This window comes from Archocentrus centrarchus, chromosome 19 (assembly GCF_007364275.1).
Source record: "Archocentrus centrarchus isolate MPI-CPG fArcCen1 chromosome 19, fArcCen1, whole genome shotgun sequence".
In the NCBI taxonomy this organism is placed as follows: Eukaryota; Metazoa; Chordata; class Actinopteri; order Cichliformes; family Cichlidae; genus Archocentrus; species Archocentrus centrarchus.
In genome coordinates, this window is record NC_044364.1 from 9,860,536 (window position 1) to 9,878,521 (window position 17,986).

The 17,986-nt window shown below is 41.1% G+C and overlaps 1 protein-coding gene across 3 annotated transcripts in view; it reads right to left on the reverse strand.

Moving 5' to 3' along the window:
* Nucleotides 1–17,986, reverse strand: part of LOC115798177 (integrin alpha-M-like) — a 65,891-nt gene that overhangs the window by 17,703 nt on the left and 30,202 nt on the right. The window contains exons 1-5 of one of the 3 annotated variants that reach the window (XM_030754926.1): nt 5,896–6,004; nt 5,194–5,304; nt 3,783–3,885; nt 3,460–3,563; nt 145–215 (exon numbers count right to left, since the gene is read on the reverse strand). In XM_030754926.1, coding sequence (XP_030610786.1) covers nt 145–215; nt 3,460–3,563; nt 3,783–3,885; nt 5,194–5,230 — 315 coding nt within the window. In that variant the 5' untranslated portion in view covers nt 5,231–5,304; nt 5,896–6,004. Of the gene's footprint in view, nt 1–144; nt 216–3,459; nt 3,564–3,782; nt 3,886–5,193; nt 5,305–5,584; nt 5,675–5,895; nt 6,005–17,986 lie in introns of those variants that run through there. The other 2 variants (XM_030754927.1, XM_030754929.1) reach the window with 2 other exon arrangements.

The window sequence follows — 17,986 nt, forward strand, 5'->3', positions numbered from 1 at the left end:
AAACAATGGTTCATTCAATATAAGATCAACCAAATGTGGAAAAAAGCTAGCTATAACAAGACATCTGGCACACAGAGTAGAGAGGATTTTGATCCTCACTGATTTTAACAAAGTACTGGTAATGTGTGCAGTTCACCAACTCACCAGAGTGTTTTGTGCTGTAGGATCACTTTTCATTGTCAAACCAAGGGACATGTTGACTGCAAAATCTGGTGCTGTATTTAAAGCATTCAATATTTGTTAAAACACTCATAAAAGACACTTGATAAAAGGAAGAAAACAAGAAAACTGCACTAATTATAACACCAAAATAACCATATTCCTCAGTGACTACAGAGAATGAGAATGACAAACAGAACAACATTGTTATCTCTTGCGTAGCAGGTTTGTCAAAGCAACTTAGGAGAACTGTCTCCCAGCTTGACATCCCAGTATACTTCAGACCCAGCCACACACCAAAACAAAAACTGGCTCATCTCAAGGGCAAAACACCCAAACGCAAGCTAAGCTCGGACCTCTACAATGGAGAAACCAAACAGCCACTTCACAAACACATGGCACAACATAGAAGAGCCACCTCAACAAGAAAAAACTACTTCTTCACCCAGGGGCGCAGCTATATACTTTCTGAGGTGTATGGGGACACATTTTTAGGCACCCGCCCCGGCTCCCAAACCCACATGCGCTCACGCACACACACACACACATACACACACACACAGAACGCACCCTCTCAAGGTTTACTGTGTTCATGTGTGCAGATCTCACTTATTCATGGACTTATAAAATAAAAGACTTCTATTACAGGCTTTTATTTTCCATCCATCCATTTTCTTCCGCTTATCCGGGGTCTGAGGAGGGGAGGTGAATACAGCTGTGCACATCATATGATGTGCCTCTGTTATTGATCACATCATGTGCACAGCTGTTGAATACAGAAAATGCCGACTAGAGAAATAATTTCCCCCGCATTCACATTCATGTCATGTTTGGTCGCTTCCTGTTTGATTTTGACAGGCTTTAGTTTTGCTTCCCTTGTTTCATTAATCTCATTTGATTTGCCTGTTTTTCTCTGCTGTCTCTATTCTCTCTAATTACCTTGTGTTTATTTAAACCCTCAGTTTTCTTCTGTTCATTGTTGTGTCGTCTGTGTTTCCTGGAAGCTGTGCCCCCCCCTGAATTTTTCCTTTTTGGTAACAAGGCTCTTGCATTTTGGACTTAGGGATTTTGCATTTTTGAGTAGTTTACATTAAGTTTCTTGTCATGTATCCTGTATTTGGGTCCAATTCTGCCTACCACACAGCCTCCCTCTGACACCTAAAGGATAAAGGACACTCTTTCAAGGACGCTAATGTTCACAATTTGGACTGAGATGACAGATGGGTTGAAAGGAGTAAAAGTTGCCATCTATGTCCACTGTGATTGACCGTCGCTGAACAGAGGTGGTGGCTTAAAACATTCGCTGTCAGTCACCTACAGTAAGAACCCTTCCCAGGCACCAACCTCCACTCACACCTTAGTTCAGGTGATATCAATAGATCACATGATAGGGTCTTGGTATTAGAGGTGAAGATGCCTCTTGCATGAGAGGTGAAACAATTTCTAAAAGAGTTCAGACGTTCTTTTTTTTTGTGAAGAAACAACAACAAGTGGGACACAATCGTGAAGTGGAATGAAATTTATAGGATGTGTCAAACTTTTTTAACAAATAAAAAACTGAAAAGTGGTTCGTGCAATATTATTCAGCCCCTTTACTTTCATTCCAACACCTGGATATGTTTATTTGTGAACCATTCCATTGTGGATTTGGCTTTATATTTTGGATCATTGTCTTTTTGGAACATAAATCTCCGTCCCAGTCTCAGATCTCCAACAGGTTTTCTTCCAGAATGGTCCTGTATTTGGCCCCATCCATCTTCCCATCAATTTTGACCATCTTCCCTGTCCCTGCTGACGAAAAGCAGGCCCAAACCATGATGCTGCCACCACCATTTTTGACAGTGGAGATGGTGTGTTCAGGGTGATGAGCTGTGTTGCTTTTACGCCAAACATATAATTTTGCATTGTGGCCAAACAGTTCAATTTTGGTTTCATCTGACCAGAGCACCTTCTTCCACATGTTTGGTGTGTCTCCCAGGTGGCTTGTGGCAAACTTTAAACAAGACTTTTTATGGATATCGCTGAGAAATGGCTTTCTTCTTGCCACTCTTCCATAAAGGCCAGATTTGTGCAGTGTACGACTGATTGTTGTCCTATGGACAGACTCTCCCACCTCAGCTGTAGATCTCTGCAGTTCATCCAGAGTGATCATGGGCGTCTTGGCTGCATCTCTGATCAGTCCTCTCCTTGTTTGAGATGAAAGTTTAGAGGGACGGCCGGGTCTTGGTAGATTTGCAGTGGTCTGATACTCCTTCCATTTCAATATGATTGCTTGCACAGTGCTCCTTGAGATGTTTAAAGCTTGGGAAATCTTTTTGTATCCAAATCCGGCTTTGAACTTCTCCACAACAGTATCTCAGACCTGCCTGGTGTCTTCCTTGGTCTTCATGATGATCTCTGCGCTTCGAACAGAACCCTGAGACCATCACAGAGCAGGTGCATTTATACGGAGACTTGATTACACACAGGTGGATTCTATTTATCATCATCTGTCATTTGGGACAACATTGGATCATTCAGAGATCCTCACTGAACTTCTGGAGTGAGTTTGCTGCACTGAAAGTAAAGGGGCCGAATAATATTACACGCCCCACTTTTCGGTTTTTTATTTGTTAAAAAAGTTTGACACATCCAATAAATTTCATTCCACTTCACGATTGTGTCCCACTTGTTGTTGATTCTTCACAAAAAAAAAAGAACATCTGAATTCTTTTAGAAATCGTTTCACCTCTCATGCAAGAGGCATCTTCACCTCTAATACCAAGACCCTATCATGTGATCTATTGATATCAATGTGATCTATTGATATCAAGGGGGCCGAATACTTTCACAAGGCACTCTAAGTGTGAAACTGATAAATGCAAAGCACCGCAATTAAAACACTTCCCTATTTAACATAACTATTAGCAGCAGTATCTCCTCTACACTGTAAAGGAGAAGTTCGTGTTTGTAAATGGGAACTTGTTTGCAAACATTTTAATTGGTTAAAAAAAAAACAGTATTAAGATCAATTTATTTGGTACATTTTCAACAGGAAGGAATGCAAAACAGATTTCTAGTTCACTTACACTTTATTTAAAAACTTAGAAAAATAAAATCTCAGTGACTTTGCTTCATTTACTTTGACTCAGAAATCAACGTCATTTTTGAAGTCTGAATGTTACCCGATTTGGAAATCTTCTGTAACTATAATTGGTTTTCTGTGCCAGGATCTGTGGAGACATTCTTTGATGGTAAAATACTTACTGTCAGAGTTTTAGGACATTGTGTCAAGACACTGAGAAATGAATGATTACCTACCTGAAAATTGTATATTTTGACAGTTTGGGTCAGAGGTGGTGCACCTATATATTCTCCCTCTTCCACTTTGTGAATACTGTTCAAGTGGAGCACTGATGAGCAAACTAAAGAAATAAATCCAGACAATGATGTAAGTCTAGAGAGCAAACTGTGGTTCAATAAACTACACCTGCTTTCTGTTAATAAGGACTGTGTGCTCATTTATTTATTGCTGTGGGGCATAACAGAGATGGTAGTTAATAAAAATAAATAGCATTAATCTCAAACATTGAATGTGGAGCTGCAAACCTGCTCTAAACATAGCAAAGCACGTCCTGACTTACTCTGACCGTCTTTGAACCACCTGGTAACCAAAACCAGCAGCAGAGCTCCTCAGAGTCTTCCAGGCCACAGGATCAATATTGAAACAAAGTGCAGCATTTAGTGCTGAGAATTAAAGAACAAACATCATTATTCTTATAAAGAAGTGTCATTTAAAGCCACTGTAAAGGATGATGATGTGGTTATAGCACCTCTAAATATGATCACATGTAAAAAAAAGAAAAAAAACTGTATACAGTCTACATGTTACTTTTTCATAGTGTCTCTTTCATTACGACTAGAGAGCATCAACGTCAGACATTTTAAAGTTCTGAACATTGTGGCTCAGAGAGATTATTCACTTAAAATTTCAATGTGGAAACTGAAATGTTTTCTGATATTATTACTGTACAGTGAAAATCTTGTACCGCTGCAACCATACATAGTAAAGTCTTTGTTCAATACAAGGCTCCGCCTGAATCTATTTTTGTTACGCAAACGAAGCTTTCCTTTTTTGGGCATGCTAAGAACCGTCAACATGACATTCTACTGTGCTAACTTTTGCTTGTGTCCAGTGTTTTTCTGCATGTCACAGTGTTCAACAATGACAGCTTCATGATTTCATAGGTTCCAGAAATCTAAATTTGTCTAACATTATTCATCAACATTAGCATCGGCACATGTCCGACTTCTTTTGCTAGTCATGGCTTCAACAAGAGTTAAAGAAAAGAGTCTATCATAGATTTCCTAGCCTATCCCAGCTGACATGGAGCAAGACGCAGGGTACACCCTGTCCCTGTCCAGGTCGCCAGCCTTTTGCAGGGCCAACACAGAGAGACAGACAACCATCCACACTCATGGGCAATTTAGAGTGGCCAATTAACCTAACCCCAGTAAGTGTATGTCTTTAAACTGTGGGAGGAAACCCACGCAGACACGAGGAGAACATACAAACTCCACAGAGAGAGAGAGAGAGAGGCCTGGGCCAAGGTGGAATCAAACCCAGACCTTCCAGATGGTATTCTAACTGTGAGACAGTGGTGCTAACCACCACGCTGTCCTATTTCGTGTCAGTATTTATTAAATATTCTTTTACTCTGTGCACGTCTACAGTTGAAAAATAATCAAAAATAATTTTTAGTAATAAAGTTATTTTTACAGTCAGGAGCTGACTGAGCTGATCACACATTTTAGAGGGTAGTGTCATTCACAGAGGAAATGGCCATTACAAAAATGTTTCTAAATGATATCACTTACTAATCTGTAATCAATGCTGGTTTTTAATACTAAAAGAAATGTTTTTGAGTGAAGAATTTTGCTGTGTGTATGTAGTAGGAACACAACTTTAAATTAAAATGCCAGTCATATTTCTACTGTTTGCAGACGTTGTTTAGAGAATGAAAGACAAAATCAGAAGGCACAAACGTGTTTTACCTGAGAAGAATAGTGTAGCATGAATTATCCAGTCCATTGTGTTGCTCCCATGAAGACCATAAACGACAGATGAGCGAGAAATTACTTCTGCTGATACTATCAGAGAAGAAGCTGAAACCAAAAAAAGCAGAAATCATATTGTAGCTGCTCAGTCTAAGGCGTGTAGATGAACTCTTGTATAGGAGGAGTTATGATACTGACGCACTGTCTGAGTTATAAGACACACTAGACTGCGGTGGTATTGTTCACATTTTATCCAGTTATTCAACCATCTTTTTTAAAATAAACAATAGTAACACAAGTAAACAGGCTAAATAGTTTATTACTTTCTGAGCAACAAGATGAAATCAGTGTAATTGTGAATAATAATTAATAAATTTCAAAATAAAACCTCGTCCGTAAGAAGTCAGACTTGTTTCCCGTGGGTACTGGACACCGCCGTGGCTGTACTTTGTCACCGATTCTGTTCATAATTTTTATGGACAGAATTTTTAGGCATAGCCAAGTGGCGGAAGGCTTCATGGTTCAAACTCATCACAGCTCAGCATCTGGCTTAGATGTGTGCAACTTGCACATATCTTCTCGCACTGTGCAAATTGAACAAAACCTCTCCTGTCACGATGCGTGGTAGCAGACCGTGTGGCGTGTGTGGAGGTGAAAGAAGTAGTGATGAGAGTGTGAAACCGAAGCTTCGATACGTACTTCGAAACCTGGACTTCCAACTAGAACCACTGCTTCGAAGCTTGCTTCTGGGCGAGGAAAAAAAAAATCACGTGACATATGACGTCCGAAGTCGTTCTCGGGATGAATCACTTGACTGGAGTGAAGGAGCGAGAGCGAGACAGTCAGCCAGATTCATATTCGTACAGCATTAGCGTTGTTATGTCCAACAGTTACTGCTGAGTTATGAATTCAGGACAACCTTTGCTGGCTCGTCCTTTGAACGTGATGACGGACGCTGTCGTATCAAGATTAACGCAAAAGCGGTAGTTACACAAGCACACCCAGTTAATGCCATGTTTTCCCAGTATTCTGCTCAATAACACAACACGCACATTCATCCATCTTTATTTGTAAATAGAACCTGATATCATGATATTCGGTCATAACACGTGCGCCTCAAACATGACATTTCAAAAGCTGGAGAAGTTGTCAGCAAAAAAAGAATTCGCCTGAGTCCAAAATCAGTGGGAAAACTCTTCTTCCTAAATAAAAACCTCTGAATTCCCATCCCCAAATTTATAACTGCCTGAGTTATACAAGCACATCCCACCTTCCCTGCACCTACTTTGTTTCCTAAAGAACACCCTCTCTCAATCCCAGATACTAGTCAACATATGTCTATTGAAGCAGCTGAACATACTGTATATTGACAGTGTTTGTGGTCTACTATTTCACCACTAGATGTCACTGAAATGAACCTTTGACTGAATGAACTCATGTTCAATACAATTGGCAAAGTGGTTCAATACTGCTTTATTGCTTCATTTGAGCATCACTAGAAAGAATGAAAACAGTTATTTTTCAGAAGTTTATTGAACACTGCACTTCAGACCCAGGACCAAGACATCTCCTCTGTTAACTCGGTTTTAAAATCTTCAAAATTAATTTGCTGTTTAAACCCAATTTATCCAACCATCCATGGAATTTTCTGGAAAGGAAAAAAAAACAAAAAACAATGAAAAGATAATATGCAGAACTCAACATATTGTAACTAGTCATCATGGCACTCGAAAGCAACCATATGCAAGTAAACTGAAAAACCAAGCAAATAAGGCACTAGTTACCCCCCACCCCCGTGTCATGAAAAGGATTATTGAACATAAATGAGACATAAGAAACATGGAAAATGTTGTAAACTTGAGAGAAACGATGCAGGGATACACACACACACACACACACACGCGCACGTATGCATAAGGCTCCATACAATGCACCTGCCTACACACACCTACATACATATCCTTATGCATATATCACAAAAATGTATAATTAAAAGTAAATGAAAGTTTAAATAAATGAAAAAATATATATATGTAAATAAAAATAAATAAAAAAAATAAAATAACTGAATAAAAAGACTCCCCACCCCCAACCCCCCTATGTAAAATCAATAGTTCACAAATAAATAAGCAATAGAAGTAATCTTGCTCTTTCACCTCCCTCCCTTAGTCCACAGTGATATACTCCTCTATGTGCCTAAGAACATGCGGCCATGTTTGGATTTTCTGCTTTTTAAGTGGGCCACAGCACTCTTTACTTTGGGAACCACTGGTATATACACTGACTGTATGCTTTATTAATTATACCTTGGTTCCATCTGCTTGGACTCCCGTTTGCCTTCAAAACTGTTATTCATTGCACAGATTCAACAAGGTGCCAGACGTGGGTGTTGACCTGCTCCCCTGGGGGGTGTGGTGCGGGGCTGCATTGGCTTCTTCGGCGTGGGGGGAGCTCTGTGGGGGGTCGGGCGGTCCTCAGGTGCCCTGCCGCCGGCCTGTGCAGGGTGCTGGCCGCTAGGGGCTGGTTTCTCATCGCCTCAGGTTCTCTGGAGCCCTTGCTCCTCAACTGGGGGTGCTCCGTCTGGAACCTCCCTCTTCCGTCTGCTGGGGTGGGTGTGCGGTTGTCTTTGGAATGAGTGGCCGCAGGTCTTCCTGGTTCTTGGTGGGCTGCTGGTGGCCTGGGTTTCCTGGGGCTTTCTCTACCCGCCTCTAGCTTCTGATGGGTGGAGCTGCAGCGTTCTGCCCTGATTGGTAAGTACATTCCATGACACAGACACCAACACCCACGCAATCACAACACAACAAAATTGTTGGTTTGTGTAACATGCTTTGTTAGTTTTGTTTTTCCCACACAAATTTATTTTTGCAAGTATTGTTAGCATAGGCGTTGGAGCCGGGGGGGATGGGGGCGACATGTCCCCCCCCAATATTGGAGACAGGCGCATTTGTCCCACCCAAAAATTACAGCATGGAGAAAAATTTTTAATTCGCGTGCTTTTATTTTGAAGGCGCAACACAGCGTCATGCCACTGCGCTCCCCCCCGCCCCCCTCTGAACGGCTCTGAGTGTTTGGGAGCCTGAGACAGCAGCAGGCAAGGGCGTAGGAAGGAGTTTATTATTGGGGGGGACACATATCATAAACCTGACAGATCTGTGAATACTCGGAGCACAGCATAAAAAATGCCATTTGATCTTTTACTTTCTTCTTTTTCAAATGTTTCTTGGAACAATAGTGTTGTGTACACCTATATTATTGCATGTATAATTTACATATGTATATGTTTTATAATCATAAGACGTGGACAAACCACCAAACAAAATGGCTTGAGTCTTTTATGAAGCATAATGACCATGTCATTCCAGGCTTACTTTAACAGCTGGCCGCACTGGTACTAGTACAAAGGAGTATTAGGGCCACATTGAGAAAAAAAATTGTGCATTTTGAAAAGAAATTTAAAATTTTGAGAAAAAAGTTGAAACAGATTAAAGTTGTTTCAAGTCAAACAACTGCCATCTGTTATACCCTCCAGAATGTCTTGTATTATGAGTTAGTGAAACTATGCTTTAGAATTGGTTTTAGTAACAAGGAAATGATTTCTCTTTTAGTACATAAACACGATGTAGTGATAAGTATGAGGACGTTAAAGAGAGAGTGCAGAAAGCTGCATCTGCTCAGAGGGAAAAAACCACACAAACTGGCAAAGGTTAGATTCATGGATGGCTGCACCTTTGTACAGTACAGAGGGGACATGTAGAACCACAAGACACAATAACACAGCTGATCAAGTTGTTTCTTCCCAAGGCATTTTGTCGAGAGTATAGCAGCTGTGGCCGTTATTTGACTTGAAATGACAACTTCGACGATTTTGTCTTTATTCTCAAAATGCATAAAATGATTTTTTTTCTCAATGTGGCCCTCACACTCCTTCATATACTAGCAAGCTAAATATTTCAGTAGCAGAAAAATAATGTAATGCACAGAAGTGCAAAGTTTGATATGTTTTATTGGTTGAAAACATTTAATAATGGTAAAAAAATGCATTTATGTAGGTTGACTGGCAACAGAACTGGTTCTTTAATTAAACAACTTTCTGATATGAAAGAATCCTCACAGATAATGTAATGAACAAATGATTCACTTTTCAATATCAGCCTAAGTTAAAAAAAAACAGCTATTAAAATATACCTATTCAGTTTGAAACTCTAATCTAATAAACCAAAATAAATATCAATAAAAATAATAATAACCAAAAGAAATAAATAAAAGTGATAGCTCTCACATTTAATAGACAAGCTGCGTACCTCTTTACAGCCCTGCATTTAGCCAAAGCAAAAGGTTAAAAACATTGGCCTAAGCAGAAGAGCCAAAATGATTTTTCTGCCTCTCATTTGAAATTCATTGCAAATTGACTTCTTGTCCAGTAAGTAAACTTTATCCTATGTATGAAAGTAAACAGCCAAACAAGCCATATTCATGGTAACGTTCCCGACAGACTGTTTTACCTCATTCAAAGAGTAGCCAATTAATAAAGACAGATTGATCGTATATAAGATTGAAGCATTAATTAATGGTAGGACTTCTTTGAGCAGTCTTGGAGGAATGGGGTCTAAAAGACACGTTGATAGCTTGGAGGAAGTAGCTACTGAAGTTAACTCAGAAAGAGTCTAAATAAATATTAGCAGAACTGAAAGTAGCTCTACACAAAGATACATCTGTGAGATGGTTATGAATGTGAATTTCTTCAAAAATAAAATTTTAACCAAAGTCATTAGTAGTTAAAGTTAAAGGAATACTCAGCTGAACAGAGCTCTGGCTCTTTGTCAGCCCGGCTACAGTACTGAAAAGAAACACGGGGTTGTTCTTGTTTTCTTCAATCAGTGATGAATAGTAAGATATCCTAGATTCACAGAGGACCTTTTTTTAAATTGAGCAATAAACTTTTTCCAGGCTAAGTGAAGATCTTCTAAATTAGTGAGATGCCATTTCCTCTCCAGATTACAGGTTATCTGCCTCAAGCAGTGCATTTGTGAGTTATACCAGTTAAAACTGCTCTTATTATGACAAGACTGGATTACTGTAATTCTTTGTATGCAAGTTTACCACAGTCGTCACTTCGTCAGCTTCAACTGGTCCAAAATGTTGCTGCTCGACTTTTAACAGGGATGAGAAACCGTGAGCATTTTACTCCAGGTTTAGCATCGCTTCATTGGCATCCTGTCAATTTTAGGATTCATTTTAAAATTTTATTGATTGTTTTTAAGATTTTATATGGGCTGGCACCACTGTATTTGTCTGACCTTATTCATGTTCATACTCCTGTCTGCTAATCAGATGATCTTCAATATTACTAAATCTAGACTTAAAAATAGAGCTAACTGAGCTTCAACACACATGAGCCACAGTATCTAGAGTGTTATGCAGTGAGGATGTGAAACTACTGACTATGCCATTGAAGAGCATACAGTAATAATGGAGGAATTGAACTAGTACAGCCCTTTCAGAAAGACTTCTGTTGTGATAAAATTGACTCCCTACTGTTGTGTAATCCATTAAAGTAAATTTAAATGTCATTAAGAAATGATCAGCTACCTTGGTCCGTATCAGCTCCAGGGGCCTGGTTAGCTTCAGGATTTTACAGGCTGTGGAGCCAGGTCTCCAATTCACTCAGTCTGGCCTCCAAAGCTACAAACAGGCTACATTTATTGAAAGTACCATTGCTGCTAAAGGAGGCAGAGGGGCCACTAAACATCTGAGACACACAGTAATGTAGCAGTTTAGGGTGAGACACTGGAGCAATGAAAACAGATGCTGTGATGAAGACAAAGGGGAATACAACAATTATAAATACAGAGAGGGGCAACTGGGGCAGAGAGGAAACACCTGGGAACACAGCTGAAACTCATCAGGGAAACAAGACTGGAGAAAGTTAAACTGAACACAAGAAACAAAGGTTCCCAAAATAAAACAGAAAAGCATTAACACCAAGATAAGGACTCAAACATTGAAAACTTGACATAACAAATACAGAGACAAATGGTAAATGGTAAATGGACTAGCTCTTATATAGCGCTTTTCTACTCAGTCAGAGCACTCAAAGCGCTTACACATCATGTTTACATTTACCCATGCACTCACATTCATACAAGCACTTCCATGTTTATACAAGACTGGAAGAATAGAATGGAATCATAACAGGGAACTAATAAACCTCAAGCTATCTATAAGCAAGAAAGAAACTAAAGGCACAAACTCAAAAAGCACCAGTGAATATGAAATAATATAATTAATAAAAGACTCTACCCACTGCAGAGCTAGAACACAATCTCTTCTCAAAACCAAAATAAATCATAAACACACAAAAAGTCAAAACTCTGGATCGATGACCCAGGGACCATGACAAAGAAATTACTGTGACCTATTTCTAAGAGATTTTTTTTTCCCCACACTGCACCCCAGTAGCCAGTCATAGTGTTCACACATCTAAATATCATGTAACCAGGTGAAAAATGGGTACCTGTAAAATATGTTTTGTAAACCCCGTTTTGCTTTTATTTCATGTACTGGTTGTAATTCTTGCTTTTGTCAGTAAGTGGTGCTATTGTAACAGAGGTCAAAAAGTACGGGAAGTTGGAAAAAACCTCTTAGTTACGTACCCTGGCGTGGTAACTGAGAAAAACAGAAGAGGAGGACATTTTGTTTTGAGCCAAAACTGGTTGAAGAAGACGACTTTATGGCCACTTGAGTGAAGAATCCAGATCTTTGGTAATTAATGTCTGAACTGTATTATTTTTATGTACAAAGCTGAAATGATGTTGCTGACATCATGGTTTTCTGTTTGTCTTCTTTTAGAAGTGCCACCGCCGTTTGTTATGTACTGTTTTTTTTAGTGTTTTAGTTGCGTTGCAACAACTCTGTTGAGTGCTAACAGTGCGATCTATGCGCCATTTTGTGGAAGCAGTTACTTCTCGGGAGTTTTATACTAGTATTATACGACCATTCACAGTATAGGAGACTATTTTTGCTCCATATTTTGAACTGTTTTCTTTTATTTTTCACTCCAGAGAAAATCACCCTTTTTGAGAATAAAGAACCCCTTTTATTTGAAGTTCTGTGTGCTCTATTAATCCCGGCTTCAAATATTGGTACCAGGAGTGGGGTCTCTCTTTTTTTTCTCTGTTAGAGTACCTGTATGGCGCGCAGCATTAGTGTTTTTTTTCGGCGGTGGTGAAGAAGTGGCCTAAACCTGATTGGACCTGGGTGGCGAGTCTGTGTGGCGGCATCTGTTTGGAGATCAGTGGAGGACGGTGCTGGAGAGTCTGTGCTGGTATGGCTGTGAGGGATTTCAGCCGAGGTGATCGTCAGAGCAGAGCGCGTTCCAGGCGGGGGAGAGAGCATTGCCCAGCAGCGGTCTTGGAGCAGCCCAGGAGCTTCCGGTGGACTCAGGAATTAAACCAATTTATCCTTTCCTGAACAAATTTCTATTGACTCTCAAGTGAACTGAGTAATAATCAGAACATGTCTGACCATGACGAAAATGTTGAGATGGATGAGCAACAGTTAGCATTGAATAATAATGAACAGGAACAGGGTGATGGACAGGATAATGAACTAAATGATGACATTGAACAAGCTGGGGTGTTACAACAACTAAGTGAGTTAGCTAGAAAACAACAAGAAGTCATGGCCGTCATATCATCACTAAATACTGAGCCAACCAGATCTTATGTCTATGTACCGAGAGAAAGGCACATTTCACCATTTAGTGGTGACATTGACAAAGATGGGAGGAGTGTGGATGAGTTTATTGAGGAAGTAGAAAGGGTCATTTCTGCTAGAAACTGGTCTGCCCCTGAACAGTTCGATTTTGTGCTGTCACTATTAAGAGGCTCAGCTCTGGATGAGGTGCGCTTACGCAAAGCCGACAGTGATGTTGTGAAAGACCTGTTTGTTTACCTGAAAGAAGCTTTTGGAGATAAACGTAGTGTTTCCCAACTTTTACAAAACTTTTACAACTGTAAACAAAAAGAGGGGGAAGACATACGTGAATTTTCACATTCATTATCTCAGGCCTTTAGTTTTGTACGGAAACAGCATCCTAATTCCGTGGGTAATGAGACAACAGTGTTGAGAGATCAGTTCATTGAGGGCGTCAGAGACCTGTCATTAAGACGAGAACTGCGAAAGTATGTAAGAGGAAAACCTGCATCATCTTTTATAGAGGTGCGTGAGGAAGCTTACTTGTGGTCCTTAGAAGACCAAGTCCCTGGCACAAAAGTGTTTAGGAGTAAAGGGAAGACGTGCAGTAATGTTACAGCCGAAGCACAGTGCTGTGCAGTTAAAGAGACAGGAAATCAAAGGTATCTAGAGAATGTGTTGGAAACTCCCAAAGAACAAGACCAAGTCACTAATGGGACTAGACTAGATGACGTTCTAAAAGTGCTTGCTGAGCAAGGAAAAGTGATAACTGAACTCAGTAAAGCTGTGAAAGAGTTGACTACTCAGAGCAAAAACCCTAGTAGCCAGACACCAAATAAGACCAGAACTGGTCCAAGATTTACCCCAGACGGTAAGCCGATATGCTTTAAATGCCAAACTGCTGGTCATGTTGCCAAACAATGCCCCCAGAAAAAACACAAAAATTCTGATGATTCCTCTGTTTCCAGTCAGTTGGGAAACGAGAAACCCTGGTTGCAGTGAGTCGGGTAATGCAGGGTCATGTCATAGACTCACCTGAACTGGAGATCACACGTGAACAAATCCTTGAGCGTGCTATTGGAAAATGTCCAGTGGTCGATCTAAAACTTAATGGCAGATCAGCTCATTGTTTACTGGACACTGGCAGCCAAGTCAGTACAATAACAGATGAGTTTTTCAGAAAATATATTGGTGGTGATGAGAGCATGCTAGCTACTAATAGTTGGCTCAAAATAACTGCTGCGAATGGACTTGACATCCCTTGCCAGGGATATATTGAACTGGAAGTTGAGACGATGAGTTTAAAGATCCCAAACTGTGGTTTCTTGGTTCTGAAACCTTCAGTGAATCCGATTGTTTCTGAAGAATGCATAATTGGTATGAATGTCATTCACAGACGCAGACAACTGGTGACAGCAGAGTTTGACAACACTTTGGGTGGATTCTTAGACTCTGGGTGGAGGACAGCTTTCCAACAGATACAGGTCTGTTGTATTGAGAGAAAAGCGACAGCTCGGGTTGCAGGCAGAAACAAAGTACGTATCCCTGCATCCTCTGTGTCCACTGTATTTGTAAAAGGTCACACTAAAACCTCAGATACAGCCTCTCAGTTGATCATTGAACCAGTGACCACTCCACTACCACCCGGTTTAGCAGTTATTCCAACACTTGTCATGAGCACCAGCCATATTCTTCCTCTCCAGGTTGTTAATTTCTCCGCTGAGGACGTGTGGTTGGGCCCCAGAACACGGCTAGGCGTGATCTCAGAGGTTGATCCTGTTGAGAGTGAGCAGACATGCCAAGTTACGTTTCAGCGCATCTCTGCTGATGTTGAACAGGTTTCAGTTGATTCCCACACAGAACAAACTGACAGTAAGATGCAAACCATTTTGGAAAAACTTGACATAGGAGGCACTGAGGAAGAGCGTGTCGCTCTCTGTGCATTGCTTTCCCGTTACCTTGATGTTTTTGCAGATGATGATGAAAATCTGGGACACACAGATAAGGTGAAACATGAGATCAAGCTGGTTGATGACGTACCTGTCACCCAACCATATCGACGTATACCTCCTAACCAATACCAGGAAGTACAAGAACATATCTCTAAACTTTTGAAAAAAGGAATCATACAGGAAAGTGAAAGCGCTTATGCCTCGCCAGTTGTGGTAGTCCGCAAAAGTGACGGCAGTATACGCTTGTGTGTCGACTATCGAAAACTGAATCTCAAAACCAAGAAAGACGCATTCCCATTGCCTCGAATCGATGAGAGTTTTGACGCCTTAAAAGGTGCCAAATACTTCTCCACAGTTGACCTTGCCAGTGGGTATCACCAAGTGGCGATGGATGATCGAGACAGACATAAGACTGCTTTCACCACGCCTTTTGGGCTGTTTGAGTATGTGCGCATGCCCATGGGGGTCTGTAATGGGCCTGCGACATTTCAAAGGTTGATGCAAGCGACTATGAGCGATTTGATATTTGACATCATGTTAGTCTATCTCGATGACATTTTGGTGTACTCGCCAAGCTTTGAGTCCCATTTGGAACGGCTGGACATAGTTCTTAGACGTTTGAGAGACACAGGATTGAAGGTGAAGTGGAAAAAATGTCACTTTTTGCAGGAGGAAGTAAAATTCCTTGGACACCAGATTTCTGCCGAGGGTATTGCAACTGATCCCTCCAAGGTAGCAGCAGTCAAGGAGTGGCCGGTGCCTGGCACCGTTAAGGAGCTCCAATCATTCCTAGGCCTATGTAGCTACTACAGAAGGTATGTTGAGGGCTTTTCAAAGATCGCAGCCCCACTGCATGACCTTGTGAATCAATGTCGAGGAGCTGCCAGTACAGCCAAAGCTAGTCAAAAACTAAATGCATTGTGGGATACCAACAGTCAGATCGCATTTGATACATTGAAAGAAAAGCTTGTGACTGCACCTGTTCTCGGTTATGCAGATTTCACTTGTCCCTTCATTTTGGAGACTGACGCTAGTGGTCAGGGTTTAGGAGCTGTCTTGTGTCAGCAGCAAGGTGACAAAAAACGGGTCATTGCATATGCAAGTAGACGGCTAAGAAATGCAGAGCGAAATGATAAAAACTACAGCAGTATGAAACTTGAGCTGCTTGCACTTAAATGGGCAATAGTGGAAAAGTTTCGGTGTTACTTGCTGGGCTCTAAATTCACTGTTATATCAGACAATAATCCCTTGTGTCATCTAAAAAGTGCAAAACTTGGAGCTATTGAGCAGAGATGGGTAGCGAAGTTAGCTGCTTTCGACTTTGACGTGCAGTACCGGCCAGGTCGGTGCAACCCAGCAGCTGATGCACTGTCACGACACCCATTAGCAGGGGAGCCAGAACCAACTGATGATCAGGAATTTGATGATTGTATTGCAATTTGCAATGTGATTTGTAAAGGCACTGCTCTTGAGCCAGAACTTGTTACAGCTGGGCTCAAATGCTGTCAGCTGAACCAGATCAGGGCTGTGGAAAATGGAAAGTGTGAGTCACATGCTAAAGAGGCTACACCAACTCTTCCAGGCTATTCCAAGGAAGAGCTGCAAACATTTCAATGTCAAGACCCAGTGATTAGTGTTCTAAAACAGTTTTTGGATTGAGACAGCCCACCAAGTTCACAAGAAAGGAAGAACCTTTCTGTCGCAGTCAAGTCATTGTTGAAACAATGGAAACACATTAAGATGCGTGATGGATTGGTGTATCGAGTGGTGAATGATGATCATTTTGGGGAGTGCTTTCAGTTGCTTGTTCCAGGTTGTTTACAAACTGCTGTTATGAAGAGTGTCCATGACTCTATGGGACATCAGGGGATAGAGAGGACATTACAGTTGTTGAGACAGAGAGCATTTTGGGTAGGGATGCACAAAGACGTTGAACACTGGGTCAAAAATTGTCAGCGTTGTGTTCTCACAAAAATGCCCAATCCAAAGATTCACCCTCCAATGAAATCCTTTTTGGCAACACGACCTTTAGAAGTTGTGGCAGTAGATTTTACTCTCCTTGAACCAGCTTCAGACGGTCGTGAGAACGTTTTAGTCATCACTGATGTGTTTACCAAGTTTACTCAGGCGTTTCCCACACGTGACCAAAAAGCAGAGACCACAGCCAAAGTCCTCTTAAAGGAGTGGTTTATGAAGTACGGTGTACCTGAACGTCTCCATTCAGATCAGGGCCGTAACTTTGAATCAGAAGTTATCGCTGAGCTTTGTAAAATGTATGGTGTGAAAAAAACACGTACAACGCCCCATCATCCGACAGGAAATGCACAGTGTGAGCGTTTTAACCGCACGCTGCATGAACTGTTGCGCACACTTCCACCTGACAAAAAGAAACATTGGCCTGAACATTTACCTGAGCTGATTTATGCATATAATGTTACTCCACACGCGACTACAGGATATTCCCCTTATTTCTTGCTCTATGGGGTAGATCCACATCTTCCTGTTGATGCATTGCTCGCAAATGGCAGTCACAAGGATAAAAATCTGGATTGGCTTGCTGTGCACCAGCAAAGACTCCAAGAGGCACATGCAAAAGCAAAAGAATATGCAGAGCAGAAAGCAGCAAAACGCATTGCTCAGCATGATCACAGAGTATACTGTCCTTCAGTTGAAGTTGGAGAGTATGTTTACCTGAGACACAGACCAGCTGGTCGTAACAAAATTCAGGATGCATGGAGTCCAGTTGTTTACCAACTTATAGACATAGTAGGTACGACTTGCACAGTACAACCCGTAGAGGGAGGATCTATTAAGAGAGTAAATAGGGCTGACCTTAGGTCATGTGTTAATCCTCCAGATTTGACGCAGAAACACATTGAAAAGACTGTGACCAACCAGACGGAGACTGCAGAACCAACCACTGACTCATGTGATGAGTATGAGGGGGATATAATCATTGAAGAGGTTTCTTTTAACCTGACCCCGTGTGCAGATGTAGAACTCTGTTCTGTTGGTGAGAGTGTTCAGAAGAAAGCGGACTCTCAGCTGATTTCAGAAGGTGAACCTCCCATGATTGAACAGGTAGAGACTGACCATGTTGACACTGAACTATGCACTACTGACCAACTGTGTGAGGTACGAGT